This window comes from Dermacentor albipictus, chromosome 2 (assembly GCF_038994185.2).
Source record: "Dermacentor albipictus isolate Rhodes 1998 colony chromosome 2, USDA_Dalb.pri_finalv2, whole genome shotgun sequence".
In the NCBI taxonomy this organism is placed as follows: Eukaryota; Metazoa; Arthropoda; class Arachnida; order Ixodida; family Ixodidae; genus Dermacentor; species Dermacentor albipictus.
This window is the reverse complement of record NC_091822.1, coordinates 85,854,450-85,878,452: the sequence shown is the minus strand read 5'-3', so window position 1 is coordinate 85,878,452 and position 24,003 is coordinate 85,854,450. Positions and strand designations below refer to the sequence as shown.

At 46.6% G+C, this 24,003-nt stretch overlaps 1 protein-coding gene across 2 annotated transcripts in view; it reads right to left on the bottom strand.

The window, feature by feature from the left end:
• Window positions 1–24,003, bottom strand: part of LOC135900993 (uncharacterized oxidoreductase TM_0325-like) — a 75,624-nt gene that overhangs the window by 21,006 nt on the left and 30,615 nt on the right. For both annotated transcript variants that reach the window (XM_065430619.1, XM_065430618.1), the window contains exons 2-5: window positions 21,563–21,702; window positions 13,183–13,321; window positions 12,767–12,807; window positions 8,144–8,213 (exon numbers count right to left, since the gene is read on the bottom strand). In XM_065430619.1, coding sequence (XP_065286691.1) covers window positions 8,144–8,213; window positions 12,767–12,807; window positions 13,183–13,321; window positions 21,563–21,702 — 390 coding nt within the window. The remainder of the gene's footprint in view (window positions 1–8,143; window positions 8,214–12,766; window positions 12,808–13,182; window positions 13,322–21,562; window positions 21,703–24,003) is intronic.

Below are 24,003 nucleotides of genomic sequence, written 5' to 3'. Positions count from 1 at the left end.
AAGATGCTGAAAACGAATTCTTGAACGCTATGCACTATCAACACAAGTAAAATGTGTATTTATTTATGCAAAAATATACTCGTATGTCCAGAAAATTGCGCCCGAAATAACTGATATCAATGGTACCATATTTTTGTCTATTTGAAAAGTACAGAAAATATCACACGAACTGAAAAATTATATCAGCTTGAAACCAGGAAAGCAGTGCATGCTGCTGATATGAAAAACGTGAAGGCCATGAAATGAAGAACATGAAGACAAATATTTTGATGAACGTTAGACATTCAAGAACTTTGCTTGCATGCTCACGCATATGCAATGGCCAGTGAAAACTCTCAATGACGCTTTCCTTTGATCCAATGTATTGCGCAGGAGAACCTGTCACCGGTCGCGTATTGTGGGTAACTGTACTGAAATTATAGCTTCTACAGAGTGAATGTATAAAAAGCAGAAGTTCTGCGGCATTTAGGAATGCGAGGCAAATGAATGTGAGCCAATGGGAATGTATGACTAGCGGGGCACTTTATTTAAAAGTAGCCTCCATGAGCATTTAGACATTTGTTTCACTTACTAACGAGCTGCGTCATTCCCCTCTTAAAAAGCTCCTTGGGTTGCTGCTTCAAATGTCTACAACTGACTCTTTCACGTCGTCGACAGGCACAAATTCAGGTTCCCTTGAGCTGTTTTTTCAATTGCCCCAAAATGTAGAAGCCCCGAGGTTACAAGTCTGTGCTGTATGGCGGATGTTGCAGCGTTTCCCAGTTGAACTTTGCCAGTTTTGTGTTAACCACATCAGCAAAGTGGGGACGGGCAGTGTCGTGGAGCAAGATATCCCCATTCGTCAATTTCCCACGTCGCTTGTTCTTGATTTTGACACGCAGCCGATCCGGCATTTCACAATACCAGAAACAATTCATAGTCTGTCAAGGTTTAGCAAATTCGATCAGTAATAGCCCCTGATGATCGAAAAAAAAAAGAAGCCAACAACACTCTTCCGGCGGAAATGACGGTCTTCGCTTTCTTTGGGGGTGGTGAATTCGAATGTTTTCACTGTAATCTGTTTCAGACTCGTAGTGGTGGCACCATGATTCGTCCTCGGTCACGTTGCAGACAAGATGTCATCACAGTCATTGTGATACAGGATGAGAAGAGTCAATGCAGCGCCGAACCTCTCCGTCTTCTGGCGGTGGTTCAAAACGTTCGGAATCCATTGCGCACACAAGAGCCGATAACAGAGATGTTCATGAATTATGGTGTCAAACGAACCATGAGTGATGTTCACATGCTCTGCCAGTTTTTCGGTGCTCATGCTTCGTTCTTATCTAATGAGCTCATCAACCTTTGCAATCGTGTTGGGGGTGGTTGCACGGTTGGTTTCGTCCGGTGTTGGATCATCTTTGCAACTTTCAAGTCCTTTTTTCAACCGTTTGATGCAATGCTTCACAGTGGCCAATTAAATGCAATGTTCAGCCTAAAAGCCTATACGTATACGGCTACTAATTTCTTTCTCAGAAATACCTTCAACTGTCAACAACATCACGACACCACTCCGTTCAACTTTTCGAGTGTCGATCATGTCACTTAAGCAGGTTAAACCCAGTGTATGAGAGCAATAAAGGAAATATATCCTCCCACCTGCGTGTCACTTTTGTAAGTCAGAGATGCCTGTGTGCTATGCGCATGCATCGTAGATAATCAACCGAATAATTAGTGAACGCGGTGTGTTGGCATACTTTGATTTGACTCGCCTTCGTACATTAGAAATGCGAAGGTATTATGGAATATACAGATGCGAAGGTACAGCTTGATAAAAGGCAAAAGACTGTCACTGGAAACAAAGTTCACTGCACATATACACAAAACCTAGCAACAAAAGCATTGAATATACGTACAAGTCTCTAATAGCTCTAGGTTTCTAAGAAAAAATCACTATATATTGTGACGTGTGGAAAGACACAGCCGAAAGAGACTATCTACACGCTATTTACACTGGAGCCAGGCAGCCAGGCTGACACGCACTCGTGCCAAAGGCACAGACCAACTTCATCGTCGTTCTCGCGGCGGCTCATCTCTTGAGCATCGCTCGATGATATCGTAATACTACCCCCCCCCCCCCCCCCCCCGCGGCGGCAAAAGCACCGTCACGGTGCTGTTAAATATCCAAGGTGCATGGAGAGTTGTAGGGCTTGAGTAGGGCAACGTGGACAATGTCACTGGTTGTCACAGCGGAGGGCGTATTGGGCGTGGCTAGAACGATTTCATAGGTGACATCGGTCACTTTGCGGAGCACGCGATAAGGGCCTGTGTAACAGGAAAAGACCGACTTTACGTGATGGTGACCAAAGCAACACGAGGGCGCCGGGCACAATATGGACATCACGGTGACGGAGGTCGTAGTGTTGTTTCTGCTTGTCTTGCGACACTTGTAGACGAGCGCGCGCAAGTTGGCGAGCGTGGTCAGCATGGGCGATTGCATCACGGGCATAATCGCTAGTTGAAGCTGTGGCGGACGGAAGCACATTGTCCAGTGGCAGCGTCGGTTCGCGGCCATACAAGAGGTAAAACGGGGAATAGCCAGCAGTTTCGAGACGGGAAGAGTTGTACGCAAAGGGAATGTAAGGTAGAGCCAGGTCCCAGTCACGGTGGTCGTCTGAAACGTATTTCTACAGCATGTCTTTAAGGGTGCGGTTCAAATGCTCAGTGAGGCCGTTCCTTAGGTGGTGGTAGGAAGTGGTAAATTTATGCTGTATTGAGCAGGCACGCATGATGTCGTCGATGACTTTGGCAAAAAACGTATGGCCGCGGTCTGTAAGCAACTGACGCGGAGAACCATGGATCAAAATGATATCATGTAGGAGGAAGTCCGCAACATTAGTTGCGCAACTGGTCGGAAGAGCACGGGTTACGGCGTAGCAGGTCGCGTAGTCCGCCGCAACTGCTACTCACTTGTTTCCTGATGTGGATTCCGGAAATGGGCCGAGAAGGTCCAAGCCAACACGATGGAAGGGCTCGGCAGGGATGTCGAGCGGCTGCCGGTAACCAGCGGGGAGCTGGGAAGGCTTCTTGCGTCGTTGGCAAAGTTCACAAGCGGCAACGTAACGTCGTACGGAACTGGCAAAGCCCGATCAGAAAAAAACGGCGACGTACACGGTCATAGGTTCGAGATACGCCGAGTTGTCCTGCCGTTGGTGCGTCGTGGAGCTCTTCTTGAACGGTGGAGCGCAGGTGTTTAAATATAACAAGTAGGAATCGTCAACAGCAATCTGCCAGTATCCCGAACGATGATCAATAGACGAGAAATAGCTGGAACCGTGCAGGCAGTCAAGAACGTCGTCTATAAGCGGGATCTGGTAGACGTCCTTCTTATTAATGTTGTTCAGGTGACGGTAGTCTACACAGAAGCGCCACGTGCCGTCCTTCTTAACCAACAGCACAGGTGACGCCCGGGAACTCGATGAAGGCTCAATGATGTTTTTATCAAGCATTTTGTTCACTTCATCTTGAATTACTCGGCGTTCCGACGCAGAACCTCGATACAGTCGTCGGTGAATAGCTGCAGCATCGCCAGTAAGCATCCTATGCTTGACCGCGAGCGTCTGGCCTAAAGGGCGATCATCAAAGTCGAAAATATCGCGGTAGGACGATAATACTTCGCAAAGGTCTTGAGCCTGCGTAGAGGACAGGTACATGGCAACCATTTTCTTTATGTTGGGATTGACGCCCGAGGCTGGCGCGAGGGGCATGGTAAGCTCGCGAGAGCCATCGGTTGATAACACTGCCACGTATTGGTCGCCGAGACAATCAATGGTGGCAAGGCAAATACCTTGCGGCAGAATTTTCTATGCCAATCCAAAGTTACAGACAGGCATGTGAGTACGATTCGCAGTAATAGTAAGCATGCTGTGAGGCACGGTGACGTCATACAGTATAGGAATGTCGGGCAGAGGACTGACGAGGTACTCGCCATAGGGAACTGGTGGGAAAGACAACACTTCAATGTAGGTAGGCTATGGAATTTGGTGGCAGGCGAAGAAAGTCGGTGGGGCGTAAGCGGCAGTGGGGTGCGTCAGAAGGTTCTGCGAGCATCGGCAACTGAAGGTGAAGGGTACTGGAAGAGCAGTCAATAAGAGCAGAATGTGCGGAAAGCAAATCGAGGCCGATAATGAGGTCGTGGGGGCAATCAGCAATTACGGTGAAGAGGACAGGAGTGTGGCGGCCGGCGATGCTGACACGTGCCGTACACATGCCGATGATAGGCAGAGTACCGCCATCTGCAACGCGGACGACGCGTGTCGACGCTTGGGTGAGGAGCTTGCTCAGTCGTCGTCGGAAGACAGCACTCATAATACAAAGATGCGCTCCTGTATGAATGAGTGCTGTGACAGTATAGCCGTCAACGTCAACGACAAGGTTTCGGTTAATATGTAACGTGAACAGAGGATTTGAAGGCACGGTTGACAACGCAGCTTCACCTCCAGAAGCTGCAGTGCCTAGTTTTCCGGCTGGTTCCGAAGGGGGGGGGGGTGGGAGGGGGGCGATAGGCGGCGAAGAGAAGCGGCAGGGTTTGGGCGAACGAGACTGATGGCGTCGAGGTGAGGGCGAGCGGCTGTAGCGAAGGTTCGGAGGAGGGGCATAAGCGGCAGTGGGTTCATGGCGTGTGGCATAGGGTACAGAAGGCCGAAAGGCGCGGGAATAAATGGAGGCTTAAGTCCGAGGAGGCGGTGGCCATTGGTTGCGGCAGTAACGGGTGACGTGGCCGATGCGGCAGCAGTGGAAGAAGATCGGCCTGTCATCAGCGGTACGCCGTTCGGACGGGTTCCGGCGAGTTGTGGCAGAAAAGGGCTGCCGAGGACGAGGAGGGCAGCTAGCTAACTGAGGAACGCTGGGTCGGGACGTGGAACACACGGTGTTCAGACCCATGTTTTCGAATTCCTGTCTGACGACGGCCTGAATCATCGCAATGGTAGTTGCTAGCGGATCGGGAGGCATCATGGAGAAGGCTGGCGGACAATACGGGTGACGTCGTCACAGGTGGTGGTCTGACACGGTCCACCCTCACATGTCGACGTATAGCAGTGTTGGGTAGGCGCGCAATGTGGTGCGAGATACGGCGGCTCTTAGCTTGTTCAAGGCGACAGCATTCTTTTATAATGGCGTCGATAGTCGAGACGTTGCCGAAATCAAGCAAATTGAAAGCGTCGTCGGCGTTGCCTTTTAGCACATTTGCCACTTTATCTGCTTCGGACATATTATCGTCAGCTTTGCGGCATATAGCCAAGACGTCGGGGATGTCGGAAACGTACGGCTCTGTAGATGGCTGAACACGAGGCGCAAGAGCCTTTCTCGCGGCAACCTTGCGCCCAATGGGGTCGCCGAACAGTTCCCGTATCTTTTCTTTGAAACTGTCCCAACTGGCTATCTCTTCATCATGAGTTTGGTGCCACACGCGTGGTATGCCGCGAGATAAAAGATGACATTGGCGAGCATAATCGTTGGGTCCCACCTGTTATTAGCACTGACGTGTTCATAGAGCTTGATCCAGTCGTCGACATCCTGTCCCTCCTGCCAGAGAACACAACCGCGACGACTGGAACAGTCGGACAAGCCAAAGCCGTTGCAGAGGCGGACTCGTCATCGGTAGGCATGGTGACAAGCTCAGTGTGCCCACCACTTCGGAGTTCCGTGGTGAGGACGGGGATTGTTGAACTCCACCAGAATATTACGTGTGGAAAGACATAGACGAAAGAGGCTATTTACACGCTATTTACACTGGAGCCAGGCAGCCAGGCGGACACTCGCTCGTGCCAAGGGCACCGTCCAACTTCATCGTCGTTCTCGCGGCGGCTCGTCTCTTGAGCATCGCTCGATGATATCGTAATAATATACTGCGTCAAACAAGGAAAGTAAACATGCTGCGAAATCCCAGAGTCACTGATCACAGAACCTTACCGCCCCCACCCCGTCCCTCCGCTCACACTGATAATCGCGCGCGACGGAAGGCGGCGCGCTTCTTCCCCGCTTTTCTCCCCTGCGCACTAAAGACTGAGCCACCATCATCGGCTCACCCATGCCACCCCCTCCCCCCCACCTACGCTTTCACTCGCACATGCAGCGTGACGCGTGCGTTCAAGGTGTTATCGCCTTTGGACTTGATAAAGAACATAAGGGAGATGGCGATGGCAGGAATGCGCCCGGAGTGTCCACATAATTGCTATCGCAATAGTATAATATGAACATCCGGCAACTGAAGTGTCACGTGGTCCATTACTTACAGCAAAAGAAGAAGCAGTAAGGAAATCGAATTCGAATGTATTTACTTCTTTTGTTGATAAGTGGCGCCCAAACAAAAGAAAAGAAGAAAACGTGAAGGAAAGCACGTTGACCACTGACGAATGCCTACTTTAGGCACCTAGCGATGGAATACCAAAGAATACGTGAGACGCTTCGTCCACAGAGAACCATACGCATACTGCTCGGTATCCTACATTGGCGAGACAAGATTTTCCAGAGAGGTTGCGCCCAAACGAACGCGTTGCAATCCGTCAAGTCCCCACAGTGAATAGCGGCGAGCGACTATTATTCCTTTTACTCGTCTGCTAGCCAGAAAGCCAGTTCAAAACTCTGCCAGGCGAAAATACCCTCGGCCAGAATAAAACGATCGCGCTCCGATGTGCGCAGCGCGGTGGTCCGGGCAACGCGAGAAAAACGCATGCGCTGTGGCTGGCTTTGGCAGCCCGCGGGTAGCGAGAACAAAAGAATCGAAGAGGCTCAATGTGTCCTCGCGAATGAAAGCCAAAGTAGAAAAATAAATAAGAACGTAGCTACCTTTGCTGGCTTTAGTGTCTTCACATGGATGATTCGGCGCAGGTGAAAAAAAAAAATGTTCGCGTTCTTTTCTGTGCACAAATGAACCACCACAACGCTTCGTCTCATCGGACCTCGCTGCGTGCTTTGTGAACTTGTCTGATAGTATGTTGGGTTGGCTTGTCTCGTTATATGGTCTGATGTACGACTTTAGAAAAGTGAAGACACATTTGGAGTCATATGTTTATTGGCGCATCAAAGCCTCAATTTCCGGAATTCAAAATGTAAAGCACCACTTTCGAACTGTCAATTCACCTTTCGCAACAGATGTTTATGGGAAACGTATGCCCAAAAAGTTTCGAAATTGAAATGCATGCGCTCCTCAGATTCCGCGTCATCCCCGAGATGCCGCTGTGATCAACGCGCCATCGAAACGCCCTTGAAACTTTGTGCTTGGAAAGGGCTCCTTGCGTCATGTGACTCCCGGTGCATGGGTGTTGCCACGAAATCCAGCCAGAGTTCGCAATGATGGCACCGAAATGTCCTTTCGAGCGTAAAAAAAGACAGTCTACGCAATGATTTCTGGCGACGGGGGCTGTTTTGGCCGGCGGTGCATGACAGCACGAAAATATTTTGCAGGGGGGCTGCAGCCCCATAAGGCCCCCCTTCCTTGCTACGCCCCTGACCGCAGACACTCGCTGTCAGATTTCGGGCATGATGAAGAGCGGCAGCAGCTCTGAGCCGACTTTGCGTTTGTGCTGCCTCTTGTTGCAGTGCGAACTAGGCACGCAAGAGTACAGTGCACACGAAGCCATTAGCTTCTCGGGCAGGCTAGGCGATCGCCTCCACCGCAGCTTACCGACAAGGTAACTACCTGAAGGTAATGCCTTCAATGAACGTAATTACCTTCAAGGCGGGCACAGCCGCGTCATGCAGCCTGCGACCGGAGCACAAACGGGGACACGTGCTACCCAGCCCCCTAAATAATCGTTCTATAAATCTACAGTAAACACATTGAGTACACTAAGATATGGTAAGTACAAGAGGCCTAGATTGTGTGCATTTATTTTGAATTCTACAACATGTAGAAGATAACATACAGAGACTGACATTGATGACGCACGTCACGGCGTGGACTCGCACCATCAGAATGTTCTTCTCCTCTGACAGGCTGACGCGGCCCGCAGCCTTCGCTAGGCAGTATGCAGAATGTGAGACGGAGTATAGAAATAGTCCCTCGTGGATACTCAACATGTGACCACTACTTTGCTGAATTTTTGCCCTCTCGCTCACTACACGTCATCGGGTGTGTTTGTCACTACACCTATAGCGCACTCACCTAGTGCAGCACATCGCGTCAGGTGGTCCAGGGCTACTTTGGCGACACTGTAAGGCACGTTGAGGGGAACCTGCCAGCAGAAGTGAGAGACGTGTCGTTTGCTCAAAGACATGATGATGATCATTAGCTGCAGCCGCCGTAGTAGTAATTGTTTTACTTGGTGGAATAGTAGAAACAACAGCTGTGCTATTATCTTGACTATTAAAAAAAGACTGTAAAAAAGTCACAGCTACGTCGACTCATCTTTTTCAGTCGCTGACCACCTTTTTATCAAAGAAAGTCACCAAACCGAGGTCAGCGATCACTTATGATATAGAGGACTTTGTTGCTTGAAGTCAGCGGCAGGTACGTATGTTTCTCCGTATCTACGCAATGCAATCGTAGACTGCACGCTATAGAGAAAAAATTACTTATACTGATGAAGATATATCACCTGCTTTCTGATAAATCGTCCTTTAAAACGTTATCGCTAAACTCATGGCGATGACGCCCCCAGTAAATGTCTACATAAACGACGTGTATCGCACTTTGAACGAGTTTGCTAAAGGAACGAAAAAGCACAGAACCGCATGGCCGCTGATTGCATTGCCGGCATCTCAACTTCCGAATCTATGCAGCATTCTTAGCGGCAATGCCATCCCCCTCCCTAACGCCCATATCTCACCTACACAGATATACACATTCCAGCTTTACGTACAACCCTGTAGCGCCAACCCGAAGACCCGAACCCATATCGCAGTGGCAAAAACGCAAGTAGACACCGCTCAGCATATATGTATGGCGCTACGGCCGAGAACACCTATTACTAACAACGTTTCCACCGCGTCCACCATTCGCGCCTCTGCCGAACAATGGTGGGTATTTGGGGGAAAAAAGAGGAGAAGGGGAGAGAGGGAAGCCTGGCTTGAGAGCGCGAAGAATTGGTGCTATACGAGTAGTGCATGCCATGTTGCTTAAAGGTAGCGCGAATGACAGAAAGAAAGCATAGACGCACTTCACAGTGCTGCAAACGCCGCCTCTGGATCCTTCCTGTCTCTCGCGCTGTTTTTACCGCGTTCGTCATGAACCAGCCAGCCCAATTCAGCACACGCTTGCAGTGCATATGGTGTAAGTTTCACATTTTACCCTCGTGACGTAGGTCAGACATCGCCAGGGGCCACAGCACTTTCAACAAGCACTGCACTCTACTACACGCATTTGGCCTGTTATGTTTTTTTTTCGCATTACTTTCATAATCTGTGCACCAGACGGGATCGTGCCTCACTGTGTACATGTATTAAATAATGTAAACTAGCCTTTTGTTGCCTAACTCCACGGTAGTTATCGTGTTTTTTTTTAAATATATTTCCAACAGTCCATATTCAACGGTCGTTTTTTCTGGAGTACTAGTATGCAATGCAATTCGGAAATATTGCTTTCTGAAGCTTTTATTTATTCTAGATTTCCGTCCTTACTGATTATGGATCGCCAAAACGAAACGCGGGAACCAGCGAGTGCAGGAATAGGTGCGTCGAATCGCCGCCACACCTTGCACACTCTAGGGTTAACACTGGTTAAGATGACCGCCTTTATGTGTGCAGCTTATGTAGCTGTGAACCCTTAAACTTGATTCATATTCGTGCAAAATGAATTGGTTTCTCTCTCACCTTTGCAGGGAGTGCGTGTCTTCGCACTGTGACAAAACGCGCGCGTGCGCCATCTGTACGAGTCGATAACACTGCACAGTGTGTCACCATATGCCACAGGATAAAGTTTATTGTGCTGAATCGGTTCGTGAACTGGTTCAGGATGGTGAACGGCTTGGTGAAACATGATAAATTTTATTTGTTCGAGTCAGAACTGGGCCTTCATTTACAAAAGTCTCTTACACTAAAATTGATCGTAAAAAAATACTCAAGCGAATCCTAATGCTGAACATATTATTAGCGAAGATGGCTAGCCAATGGCGTAAATCATTTACGAACGAGAAGCTTTTTAATTTCGTCGCCTGAACCGCAAGTAAATCAGACCATATTGAAAGCGAATGAAAAATGTGTTTCTTTTTTGGGTTTGACATGACAATTATTTTGTTTGTCATGATGATTTTTATAGTATTGCACATACTCAAGACGGCGATTTTTTCAAGAAGCAGGTGGTGCATATCGTAATAGCGCCAAACTAGTTATTTTAGAATATCGCTGCCTGCTGATGATAGGGAATTGCATGCTATGGTAAATCCCACAATGGGTCGTTGGCCAAGAAGCGCGTCTGCGTGTTCATTATGATAAGAATTTTCAACAACGGCACATGCCGGTAACGAGCAATCGGCCGAGAAGGGGGCGACATATGTGTATAAAAAGCAAGAATTCAATAATAACTACAAGCCAATGTAAAATGTAGGTGTGCGATAGTACATGCACTCGACAGTTTCTTTTGTGCCAGAGACGCACAAATAAACAGGGCAAATTCACAGCATTTCATTATCGGCTTCAGTGAAATTTCACTTCACATAGATTTGAACATGTGCGTTGGATTTACATTGTTTGGTCCATGTTTTTGCACAGCGCTGTGCAGCGCTCTGCTTATACTTACAGAATCAATCAACTAGCCCAAAACTAAAATTTTCTTGCAACTTAATAGGGTTCATTCTCAGGCGCTCCAAGTAGCTAAGAGGATGGGCAATGGCTCGCGATTGACCTTGATTTAAGCAGGTATGCGTACGATTTACTGGAAACCTAAAACGCAGCTGCTGGACGGATGCGTGATTGACTAGATGGATGGTCGATAAACTGCCCACAACTGTAAAAGAACTGGCAAAGATTTAGTCGTATTCTACGGGTGGGACTGCTGCCACCCGTAAAAGAGATCAATTAAAGAGAGACATTACCAGACTTATCGAAAGTAAAGTGCCAACTTTCAGGCAGTGCGTTAGCTTCGCTAATCAACGCTTTAAATAATTCACTTGGAAAGTTAGTGGAAAAAAAACTTGCCGTTGTGAGTGCGAAAATTAGTAAGTTTAAAGCCACAACAGTCCTCTTACTAAAAAAAATGAGGAAATAAACATGAGCTTACTGCTCCAAAACAATATAATACAAGGAATAATTTAGAAATGAAGGGAATTCTTCCTACCGCCTACGAAAAATGGCGCTAGAAGAACTAGCCCTTTAGTTAGGATTCTGAACAGGCTAGAACCTGATTTACCCAATGAAACAGAGAGCCACTGTTTCGAACATTTACGTGAAAGAATCAGACTCAGACTTCGCGCGTGCCATATCTTTTCAAAGAATATTTCAACACATAATATGAGCATTCATAATGTGATTGTGAGGTTGCTTGGTTTTGGCGAACTGTGAGAAATAATGTTTTGCAGTCCGCTAAATAGCAACGACTGAATACGACAGTCTTATGTTTTCATGAAGATGCTATAACGATCTACATGATTCACCACCTCTGTCTGTCAACAAAGATGTTGCTAACAGGAGTTTTAAAGATGAAGCCACAAAAGTGCCGAAGTGCACTTGAACACGCAGTAGAAATATTGAGAAGCGAGGGCGCATAATTCACGTATGCTTCACGTCACGTATGCTCAAGGTCTCGCTATAGTTTATTTTTGTTTACCTACAATTCACTGCTGCATTACTTGTAACAGCATCCACTTTTACTGAGGTCGACAGCCTATGGCTACAAACGGATAACTTCTCAGTGATGCAACAAGACTTCGCTGCATTAAGGATTGACACGACGGGTAAGCGTCGTAGCCATCGACTTGCACGATGAACTGGACTATCCAGAGGCACAGCGTTGGTGTTCCGGCCGCTCGGCGGAGCTTGATGCGCAGATTACGTCCTTAGCCAGTACTTCCGGCAATCTTGTCCCGTAGTCAGATGGAAGAAATTCTGAATTTTTTTAATGGTGTTCTCATCTGGGTGATGACGCGTGGGCCCTCGGAAAGCAAAGCGTAGCACTGTTTCGTTTTGGTATATTATGCACTGCCTCACGATACCAGATGGCAATATCGTTTTCGCAGCTGACCGGCGCGTCTTGGTTGCGTGCCGTATTGGACAGGAAGCTAGTCACGCTTATCAATCCAAATGTGTTGCACGTCCTCTTTTGCGTTTCTAATAATGGCTTCATCGTTTAAATAATGGATTGATTCTCACGCTGATTTATGTATTTATTTACTTAATAGACGAGCAGCATGCAGCAACCGCTCAGACTGAAAGAGATGATTGCATGCATTTATTTAATAATTGTACTGTTTGGTATCATCGCTTGGGATGCTCCAAAATACATTATATAAGAAATGAGAGGTTGCGCTCCAAATGTCTCACCAAATAAGCATCTGAAGGCGTCTTTTGTGTCATCACTGCGTAGTTCGTTATGTGTGTGGTAGCCCTGTTACTACTTGAAGTTAAAAATGCTCGACTGAGAATCCTGAAAGCTCTAGAAGTTCGCAAAGCCCGCTTATCACGCTCAGCACCTTCTACTGCCGCCCAAGACTTCCGTCCGCTTCAAAGACGGTGGAATAAGCCATCGCCATAGGTGGCAATGTTGCTTAAAGCTGTAGTAGCGTGGTAGAGAGGGTACAAGGTGCATAAAGGTTGACCAACGCAGTGGTGTGATGATATTTGATTTTTCACTCACCGGTACCAGCGATGAAATGCTAGAAATGTTGACGATGCTACCTGAAATATATTTGAAAAAATACACCAATCACTGACAACTTAAACGACAATGCGAGTGTTTGATGCGGTACATCATTACTTTTATTGTTCATCATGGTCCGTCTACAACAAGAAACACGATTGTGGCCAAATGATAGATTACCGCGCCTCATTCGCACCAGCTTTGGTGATGCGAATAAAAGCATTGCATTTGCAGCCGTAGAGAGCATGTATTGCAGCATTACCTATCAATAGAATATATAAACATAATAGCTCGATAAAATAAATAGCTAACACTATAATTCAAACTGTCGTGCCTAGGACATGGCCTTGCGCACAGGGAAGGAACAAGGTCGCACAGCGATAGCGCGCGGTGGAATACAATTTGAATTGCACCTTTAGCTTGACGCAAGTAGGGCACAGCGTTTTTGATCATGCAGAGAGGACCGAGGAAGTTCGTCTGCCACGATCGGTTGAAGTCTTCCACTGAGGCACTTTCAATTGATCCTCGTGCAGGAATTGCCGCATTGTTAACCTGTAACAGAAAGAACTCAGCAAAATGGAAACGCTATCACGTCAGTGTCGCTATGTCTTATTGTCCCTTTAAAATTACACCCGTGAATGTATAAGATCTCGATTCCAAGTGATCGTCCTGCCATCTGAATCTTAAAAAAATATTGGCTTAACGACCAAATATTGTAAGACGTACTTCGACAAATACCGTCCACACGTTCACTAAAGTAAAATATTCAGAGCGACAATCTCGGTGACATGGTGCTCAAGCCTAAATATCGAAACAAATAGCTATGTTCTGTAATCTTGCTGTGCAGCTTTCCAATTCATCATTATTGTCAGAGGAACTTTCTTTGTTGCTATACATTCAGGTTAACAAGGTAGTAACGTAGCCTTTGCTGCCTTTTTTTTTTCAAAACTAACACGTTCCTAATTTCTTTACCCATACGCATAGGCTCTGGACACCATCCACGTATGGTGGCGGGGCACCTGTCAGAACCTTTGCGGCGAGAGGCATAATCGAGGAGGTCATTTGCCTTTAGTGACTGACCTTAGTGTCACAACTTCACACAACGCGGACATTGCGCAGCGTAGTCGGCACTCAGATTATAGTGGGAGACAACAATCAAGTGACCATCCAAAACGCATGCTTTTGGTATCTGACGCCCTTACCTCGTAGGTGAAAGGCCACTTGCAAGGAATAGACATGAACACTGCTAAAAAATATCACTTCAGAAATCAGCAATGTACAGAAAGTTCAGCGAAAGGGGAAATTTTCTTCCAGCCGACAGTGTGTACCAGATAGTTGCGAAAAAAAGTATAGTTATAGCAGTTTCGGTCACGTGTGATGCGTGTGATAAACAGTGGTTGAACAAGAAATTGTCCTTCAGGTAATGGTCTGACAAGCAGGCTTGGTTTTGTCAGGAGAAAGGCACTTGTCGAAACTTCCCCTCCAGGACATAATTTCTTGGACCACCGTCGATCATTTGAAGAATGCATCTTCCTGTGAAAGCCAGCCTGTCTTGGACCACGGGCTGGTAACTATGTCTCCGAGTGATGCATACCGAATATTCGTCACGGGCCAAACAGCCATTTCTGATAAACATAACAGGATGTAAAGTTAATAATGTAGTCCGGCTATGAGCACTTCACTGCTCTCGAAACCGAAAGGAAAAAAGTAAATAAGTTGGAGCGTGCAGTGATGCGTCAACCATTCACTCAACCTTCTTAGGTTTCATCTCGTGTCCACCGTCGCTTAAAAGTTCGCGTTGTTACGTTTCGCCTACGACACGCGGTAAAGCCGGCGCGGATGCAACGTACGCCGGAGCTTCGTTCAAAGCGGCGAACATTTTGGCCCGTTCGGAGCGGCCGCGACGCATCCCCGCCGAGCGCGTCCCGGCATGTTCAGTGCCACGTGTCTTTGTGTGTGCGTGTGTGTGTGTGTGCCCACGCTTGTCATAGCGCGGCAGCCGGGGAGAGGAGCTCCCCAAGTGTGAAGCGAGGAGGTCTGACCGGCGCCGGCCCGGCTGATGCGTCACTACACTCGTCTCTACATGTCTCAGTCCGTCCGTGCCTCGCTGTCACGTGGTGTCACGAAGGGAGCCAAATAGCTGAGCGCTGTCGTAATAGTGTGACTCCGACAAGTACCACAATATAAATGACGTGGCGCATTATAGAAAGACCAACTCCGGAAGCTTATGCACAAAATCTTTAGTAACATGTACATGTCTAATCTGTTCACGAGAAATAGAAAAAGCGACGTGCCTCAGGCTGGAGCCAATGTATTCGCGAGGCGACCCGTATCATAACCCGACTTGTCGAACCGTTGACTCGAGTCATTAGACATGCATTTTGCAACCACCGTTAGTCGCTTGTACCCTGTCCATGTTTAATGTGAATTTCTGTGTAATATGGTGGTATAGATTTTAGTAACTTGCTCAAAAAGACAGATGATTACACATTTATTTAGCTAGAGTATCTCACGGAACTCCTCCTCCGCACTACACAAAGTTGCGTGCTAAGAACAAGGAGCACTTGGACGATGCAACACCACGAAATTTTATAGAGCGTTCGGATTTTTGGTCAGCATGTGGCCATGTGCTTAGAGCCAAACGTGAATTATGATCTAAATTTTATATTCTTCACGGTTCAATGCTGCCTTTTCTGGCCTCACAATATTCATGGGCAGGAGTAAATCAAACAAAGAAGTGGCTCACAGGGAGATAAGAGATTTCAAGTATTTCAGCACTGGTAGATCAAAGAATGTAACTAAAGTTGTTATTTCGACAAGAAACCGTGTCTTCGGGTTGGCAACGGTTTACTTTCTTCAAAGGGAAAGCAGTGGTTGGTCTTGTAAAAGCATTTTCCTTGCCGAAGCGTTCGCTCTCGGGATAGCCTTTGTTGAACCACTGTTGATAATTGAGAGGACTAAAACTTTCTCACTGTGTGAGTTGTCGTGGAAAAATCGGTTATATAAAAGGTGCACAGTTTATAATCCTTTAGTTTGTAAATTTCGCAAGTCAACTAAATATATGAACTTTCACTGTGGCAGAAATTTAGCGTTGTAGCCTCTTAATTGGTGCCAAATTTTAGAAGAGTTATATGTTAGTACGGATAGGTCACTCAAGTAAATGAAACGTTCTGATGTCGCACATTTGTCATGAAAAACTAGTTCTACAAATGTTAGCGTATGGTTCATAATGGGTATAGCCAATTGCGCCACAAAAGAATACTGTATTATTTTGCTTCTAATCAATCGCCATAGGCAACAGGCGTCTGCACGTATTCTGGTCAATACAACATTTCCTAATTATTACCAAAAGAACACTTTTTACGCAGTGGTGACAGACGAGCCGGTATGTCTATAATAAGGTTACTTTTGACACAGCATTTACAGCTGAGTTTACGCAGGGAAGGAGTCGGCTTTTCCTGTTTTATTTTTGGGCTTTCACATTCTAATTCAACACAGGTGTCATAACTAGAGTTATGCGTTTCCTCTTTAAATCGAAACAAAAACAAAACAAACAGAAAAACAAGTAATTTTCTTGACGACTGGGTTTGATCTGAAAAAAACACCTGTTTGTCCACCATGACAGACGGAAAAAAAGAAGGAAAATCAGACACCCATTTTTTTCAGGGAGAAAGCAGCACCGGCCCAAAAACTGTTGAAATACGAAGTTCTTAAGGAGCCTTATATTAAACCAATGCACCGAGAAATTAGGGTACTTGTCAGAAAAATTTGCAAGAGCAACAAAAACCTGAAAATGGGAAGGAAACGAAACTTTCCTAGTGGTTAGATCAAGAAGTTTACAGATCTTTATGAAGCGTTGAACGAAGGAACACTCATTTGAAAGTTTTGTCGAGTGTTCTGGAATTTAAGAATAGCAAAGGCGCTTTATGAATGGAAGATCATCTGCAATGTCAACAGCACGTACAAGTGAAAAAAACCTCGCCTGGAAACAGGTTGGTGATGTTTTGATTTTCAGATAATTATTATTTGCATATGAGTGCGGTGGTATATGTGACTCAAAGGTCCCAGGTTGTGGCCTTGCAAGGTGCACGCAAGTTTCTTGAGGTAATTCGAAACCAATTCAGGAGTCCATTTCGCGTACGGTCGCTTGCGTGAAGCTTTTTCACCCCGCCTATACACAGCTGCATCCAGTGTTACATCTAGATTTCTAACTTCGGCTTTGTATTTTTTGTAACTCGCAGTAGCAAAGTTCATTTCAGGAATGCATCGATTATGCACGGTTTCGTGGAAGGAAACAGAAGATATTCTACGCACATTCTGCCGTGCCCTCAGCCATGTTGGCAATCACCTGCACCAAGCAAACGGATCTGTTTGCACCAAGCCAATAGATCTGTAGTCTATTTCGCATTAATTGTCCGCTACACGCACAATGCCGAACAGGGATCATCTGTGCCAAAAATAATTGCACAAGATCTACGAAAAGGGCGTTGACGCTATCGAAGCAGTTGTCAAAGTCGTCATCAACGTTGGTGAAACGTTTCAGCTCCGCGCTTGTCCAGCAGTCGGAATACTGGCAGAGTTCCACGACGATGATCTTGCAGGCTGAATGGCATTGATTGCAAGAATTTCATCAGTATAACGTCATATCCATGGGCATGCTGCTGCTACGAGAAGCTCTACAATAAATTGGAAAGGCTTTAGTCATCGTATCAGTGCTTTTCTTCCATTCTGCCTCCTACATACCCCTCTTACAGTTCTTCCTCCCGCTGTCGGATAAAACTATTTGACGCTGACTCGAAGCACTGGGAATATGGAACTCAGTTTCTCCTGGTTTTCAATGACCCCAATGATGTAATTTTCTGGAAGTGGCTGGATATGTGCCAGTAGACGTGTACCCATTTTCAATGAACGTATTTGACGCCAACTTGGGTAACTAAGTATGTGCCACGGGGAATACGCGTCTCTGAAATAACAAAAAAGATCCCTCAAATTTCTGCTATGCCGAACGTAATCGAAACCACATCTCAAGAGCTCCTGAAGGACAGCTACCCAATCCTTTGGGAAGATGCGCCACAAACGCACTGGGTATAGGCCGCGTTTCAATGAACGTCTTTCAAGCCCACACTTTATCGAGCTTAGCCACGAACGCACTGCGTATGTGGCTCTAGTGAATGAACCTCTCGCCAGCATGGATCAATGTGAACACGTGAGAGAGTGGGCAGCCAAGAAGGGAACAATTGTCAGATTTTGAGGGCACCCGTGGGCAGCGCTTCTCGAATGCGACGCTGAACGCGGAATTCTCAACAGAAGCACTACATGGTGCAGAGTGTTCAGAAAAAAAGCACGAAAGAGGAACCCGCGCACCATGCATTTCAGAGCCTAGAAGCAGTCTCCGGTGCAGCAACACTAGATGGCACCGAGCGTTCTTTGTAAAGTGGGAAAGAGGTGTCCCGCTGCAGTATAGGCATCACACATAACTCGTTTAGACGGTGGCGACTCATCGTATGGTTATATATTGATGCACTGCCGAACGCATAGCCATCGACAGTCAACATGAGATGGGTTCTGTCGATATTTTTCGTTTATCAAGCCAGTGTAAAAGCGGCCCAGCGTTTCCGAATTGTTGATAGATTGCTACAGTAATAGCTGCGTGATTTTGTGGTTTCTTATGCAACGACTCTGCTCATATAAAGGTAAAGCGTTTATGTTTGGCCAATTCGTGATAAGGCATAAGATGTGCAAGTAGTGTTATTATTAAGGTCTGTTCGATTCATAGAAATGCATTTGCACGTTCTACACCTATTTACGGGGCGCTGCACCTCTGCGACAGAATTAATCCATGGCATTTCGTTTCTTCATGGGAGACCAAAGAAATTCTGATACTCACTCGCAAATTCTTGCGTGTACAAAAGCACGCATATGCGCCGCCATGAATTGAGGGATATTACGGCCCTGCCGCGTCACTCGATGCCGCGTGAGGCAGCGCCACTAATAAGCGTGAATTTTGCTCCAACTTCGTAACACGCTTTGCATAAAGCGCAAACGGATATGTGATACTAAGAGGACGATGTTTAACAATAAGTGTGCGGCAGTCTACAACAGCTGACTTAGGGGCAGTATTCTCATATACTACACCTCCGGAACCAAGGTTTTATGGCTAATTTTCGGCCTTTTTTGCGCTAATATACAATCAAAATCCATGCTTATACCGTGAACTGCATGCTCTATCATATCACTATAAACTCTGGTCTCTTCATTTGCCCCAACATGTCATGAGGCATCCTAGACACTTGTCGGTCCCTTTAAGGCCAATTGATCCATTGTGCTGTCAATAATTCAGTACAGCGGTGTATCAAGTAGGATTTCGTTTTTGTGCTTTACTCAGTCATTGGCACGATCAATCTGTGTTGAGCTTCACTGCTGATGTTCCGGGTCTTCTATACTTGCCAGACGATCATTACTGCAGCAATACGGTGGGATGCCAGCCCACTTGCTCTGCCACTATTACTAGAGTCGCAGACTGTTGGAAGCGATCTTGTTGAGCAAATGAAGTGTGCGATCGAATAATTTGGGTTCAGTGTTCAGATACTCTGAGGAATACTCGGTACAGACTTCGTACATTAATCGTAAGTTCTAGGCACAGCCTCGAAGTTGCTTAGCGCACCATGAGTACATATTGAAGCTGGTGCCTTGGCACGGACTACATGCCGTACCTCATGGATGATTGCATAAAAAATGAAATCTGCATGGTGCACACTATCAAACCTATCAAATCCCGCTGCGCACTCACACTGCTCGCTTTATCAGTTCCCAGCGCCAATGTGGAATGCGCATTTATGCCAAGAGTTATTATTCGAAAGGAGCGTGCTAGCATCACTAACACGAACCTTGTTGAGTGTACCTTTAAATACTACAACTAGTTCTAACGCGCGTGGTACCATCGTGCTTGTATTGATCTACCATCACTGTGAATATTTCATCTTAATAAAGTTACTTTCGGCACTCTGGATACGTCTTTCTGTAGTTGGTGTATCTGTTTAAAACGTACTACATTTCAGAAGACAAAATTTAATCTCCCTATTTAGGTTACTTGGAAATAACAATATAACGCAGATAAGCACCTCATTCTTCAGCAATACACTCAACGCCGAAATACATTCACTGACTTCGGTCAAAAAGAAAACACCAAAAACAAGGAACTCTGTGATGAACACCATAGTGAAGCGCGCCGAACAAGTTTTGACCGAGTGAGATTCTTTAATGGTAATCTAACGCCGAGCACAAAGGAGTTATTTAGTTGCCCCCATAGCAACGTGGCTTTTTGGGCCGATAGAGGACCTGCGACCTCATGCAGGAACACCTGGCCATGCAGCGAGAGAGTCCAGTCATGATCACAAGTAGAGCTGCAGGTCGTGCGCTTCTTATTATGAATAGGTAATTACTTTATCAGTCATACTAACTTCACATTTCTCCAAGTGCCGTTAACATTCTTTTTCATGTCTGTGCAATGTGCTGCAAAGAAGAAGTAAAAATTCCTCCTAAACATTGCGCTACTTCATGCGCCGTTTCGTCATCCTGACGAAAAGAAAAATACGTTTTCCAAGCTTTGGTCCCTTTCTAGAAGAACATTGAAAATATGACTATGTGGGAGAGCTAATCGCAAGTGAAAGATTGAAGAACACGCCGACTGACTCCACAGTAGGCGATGATTCTGTTATGAATACAAAAGGCGCCGCAAAAGTTAATTAAAGGCCATTCTATTTGTTTCGAGTGAATGTCCGTAAAGCGAACTAAGTCATATGATACTTTGTCATGAGCCTATGCTATGTACAGTGCGCGCGAATATCGGCCACCAGGGCCCTCCACAGACAGCCACCGACGTCTAATGGTAGTGGCTGGGCCCGAGATTAGGTGCGCCGGCCGCGCATGCCCAGACAATTCTTATCTCGAGCCCAGCAGCTACGTTTAGGCCACGCTGGCTGGCTACGGGGCGGCCCGCTAGCCGGCATTCCCGCGCTCTACACAAGAGTGGCGCGGACTGTACATTGCAGAGCAATGGTCTTGCCCAACGACCTACAGACATCCCGGTCTCGGGTTTACCGACAGAATTCCATGCCCGGAAATTTCCTTGGCTCACGATATCGCCTTTATTTAGCCGTACTTAGACATCTTTCTCCCCCTCCAATGCCCCTATGGCAATCGGTCTAGGTTAAGTATTATGCTCTTGTGATTCTTCAAGAGACTAACTTTTCATTGCAAAAATGTATTTTTGTCGTGCTAGTGGAGGTTACTTCGGTTTCTTACGATTAGTAAGTTTATACCGATTTTGCCTCTATAGGCCCTCAGTCATGTCGTGCAAGGTACATCCTGTATTGTTCAACAAAACAATATCACCATCAAACTACATATTTTGTGACGTCACGCTAAATATTGCACTTCATCTTTCCTAAACTAGCACCTTCAGTGTCCTTTGCAATCACGAAGCAAAAAAAAAAACTATAAGAAAACTTCTTGACGTCCTTGTTACCTGCTATTTCTTCGGTTTCCTTGTTTAAGCATTTTTGTACGTATAGTGCATCTATAGAAGAATTGTGATATGCTTCAACAAGGAACCCTCATCGTTACTCTTTAAATTACAGAGGTTCTGTTTTGTTGAGTTTAAGCCTTCAATCACAGTGGCGTTACTATCAGCCAATGTTGAAGTTGGTGTGGATGCGATCTGGTCAGTTTTTCAAGTGCCGGTTTCGTGAGCTGCGTGAATAAAGGTTCAGATCGGCACCACCGGCCACTTGCCTTGTCCCGTGGAAGCCCCAGTGCGCAGCAAGCCTCGGCCACTCTCTCCAGATTCGCGGTGTTCCGCGCATTGAGGGAGAGCCAGCAGCCAAGCGAAGCAAAATGCTTTGCCGTGCTTTCGCCAATGCCCGCCGAGGCGCCTGTCGCTCGCAAAGAAAGAGCACAATGCGAGAAAAGTTACTCTAACAAAACATCAATAAGATAAGGCTACACAAACAAGCTGTAGCGGAAACTAAAGTAACGCAACACCTTTTGTATGAGTGTCTTTAATAGCTGATTGTGTTCTTAAAATTATGCAACGCAACTTGCCTTATATGACCGTAAAAATATGTAGCCTTTAGAGCACGTTCAAAGACTTCGGCATCTAGGCAAAATATTAGTAGGCGTACATCATGAAGAGCGCGAGCTGCGGCAGAAGCCCTAAAAGCCTGTAGTGATTTGGAAATCTCCCATTTTCCCCCTTTGCTTTGTCGCGTGCGTACGTGCACACGTGACTTATGTCGTTAAGCTAGTCTTGGGGACCAACACGGTTTCTCTGCGATGACGCGTGTACAAAATGAACACGTTTGGTATTTGTTACCGCACATGCGGAAAGAAATTGTCTGGAGCTACCGTGAACCTTTATAAAGCATAAACAGCAACCGCTCTCAAAAAGCCATTTCAGTATTTGTATCTGTCCCTTGTTTGCAATAATAGCAACGGCTGAAAGCCAAACTTTCAAGCTTGCAACCGATGGCGCTTAGATAAGGACTGTATTGAGAGTAGCACGTGAGATCCTGAGGCCTACCGAATGCATTATTTCGAAACGCGTGAACAACGAAAGAAGATGAAGATTAAATGTGACAATAATGATTACGTACTTGTTAAAACGATGAAGTCCACAATTGGCGCTCACCCGCGTGCTTCTACCATGTTGCCGCGCATCCGGTTCAACGTATGGGCTTTCGGGGGAACGTGCCATGTTTTGAGCATAGGGCTCACTGATGGTGATATTACTTCTGCCTAAATAGTTGCGGATTTTACGGCCATGCTGTGATTTATATTTGCATAATGCTCAGCGGTGCCGCGCCTATCTTGACCAAGTCGCTACGATGCTGTTTCAGCGGTGTATGTAAGCGCAGGGCTGTTCACTATCAGCTCGAAAGTATTAGGGCACGCTTGCCACCTCGGGAACACGCGCGTTGAGAAAATCTGTTTTAAGGGAGAGCTAATCCCCGCTGCTACAGAGCTCGACCACATTCGACAAGCAGTAGGCCGATTGGTTCAAAAGCCGATTCAATGCAGTCAGTGCCTGAAGAATGGACACTTCTGAGTACGAACTTAGTGGTGTGCGCGTCGAGTAATTTGAACTGACGAGAGCTCGCACTGCTCGAGCTACTGTGCAAAAAAAAAAACTTCTTTTTCAAGTGTTTGAAGGTGTCATCCTGGTGCAATGATAGCGATAGTCTGATAAAATGTGTTTAAGACACAAACATCAAAGGAGGTAAAACAAAAGTCGCAGTTTCGCTCGAAAGGCGGAGCATTGATTGCGAAAGCAAGCTATTAGTTATACGAAACAAGGTTAGTAGTTTCATCAGCTTTATAACCTGTTTTGAGCAATCCCCTTACTAACTAAATTATGTCAAACAAACACTGTGTCATGCGCGCCCAGGCAAAAACGAACACCTCTCACTCGATGACCGCAGACACTCCCTGCCACAATGCAGGCGTGATGAAGGGTGGCAGCAGCGGCGAGAGAAGTTGCCTTCGTGCTGCCTCTCGCGGAAACGCGAACTAGGCGCGCCAGAAGCCAGCGTACACAAAGCGACAGATACCTCTGGTCACCCAGCCTTCGAGCTTGGTTGCCTCCAAGATAATGAACACGCGGTCGCGCGTTCATTATGCAGCCACAGCCACAGTAGAAGGGTACATGCGCACTAACGTAATTTTCTTCCTTTCCACCCTCTCCCCCGCCCGCGTACACGTCTCTCCGCTCCGCGCAACCCTCGGGCACGCGAGAAGACGCCTCTGCGTCAAGCCGCCGTCCTTGTCGGCTGACGATCACACGTTTTCCCTCCTGCGCACACCGTGCGGTGCGCGGCTGTGATCGTATCGCACTTGGACCTAATACGAAAGCACGAGGACTCAGAGAACGACGGCGCAGATTGGGTTGGAGTGTCCATATCTTTGCTATCGCAAGAATAAGGGGAAGGTTATGTTTAATGCGTGGCCTAACCCGCATCCACAAATATACGCGGATTTGGCCGCGGCACGTTCTTGATAAGGTGTGCCATTTGTCGGTTGAGCTGTTCTGGAGTATTGCGATCATGGCATTTCTCTTTTGTTCACCATCCTAGGGCACAAAACGCGCATGGCGTCCAATCCAAACAAGCCAACCGGCACTTTATGCCCACTACGTGGACTAAATCACTAATTATGAAACTGTTCTTCAGCCACGATGG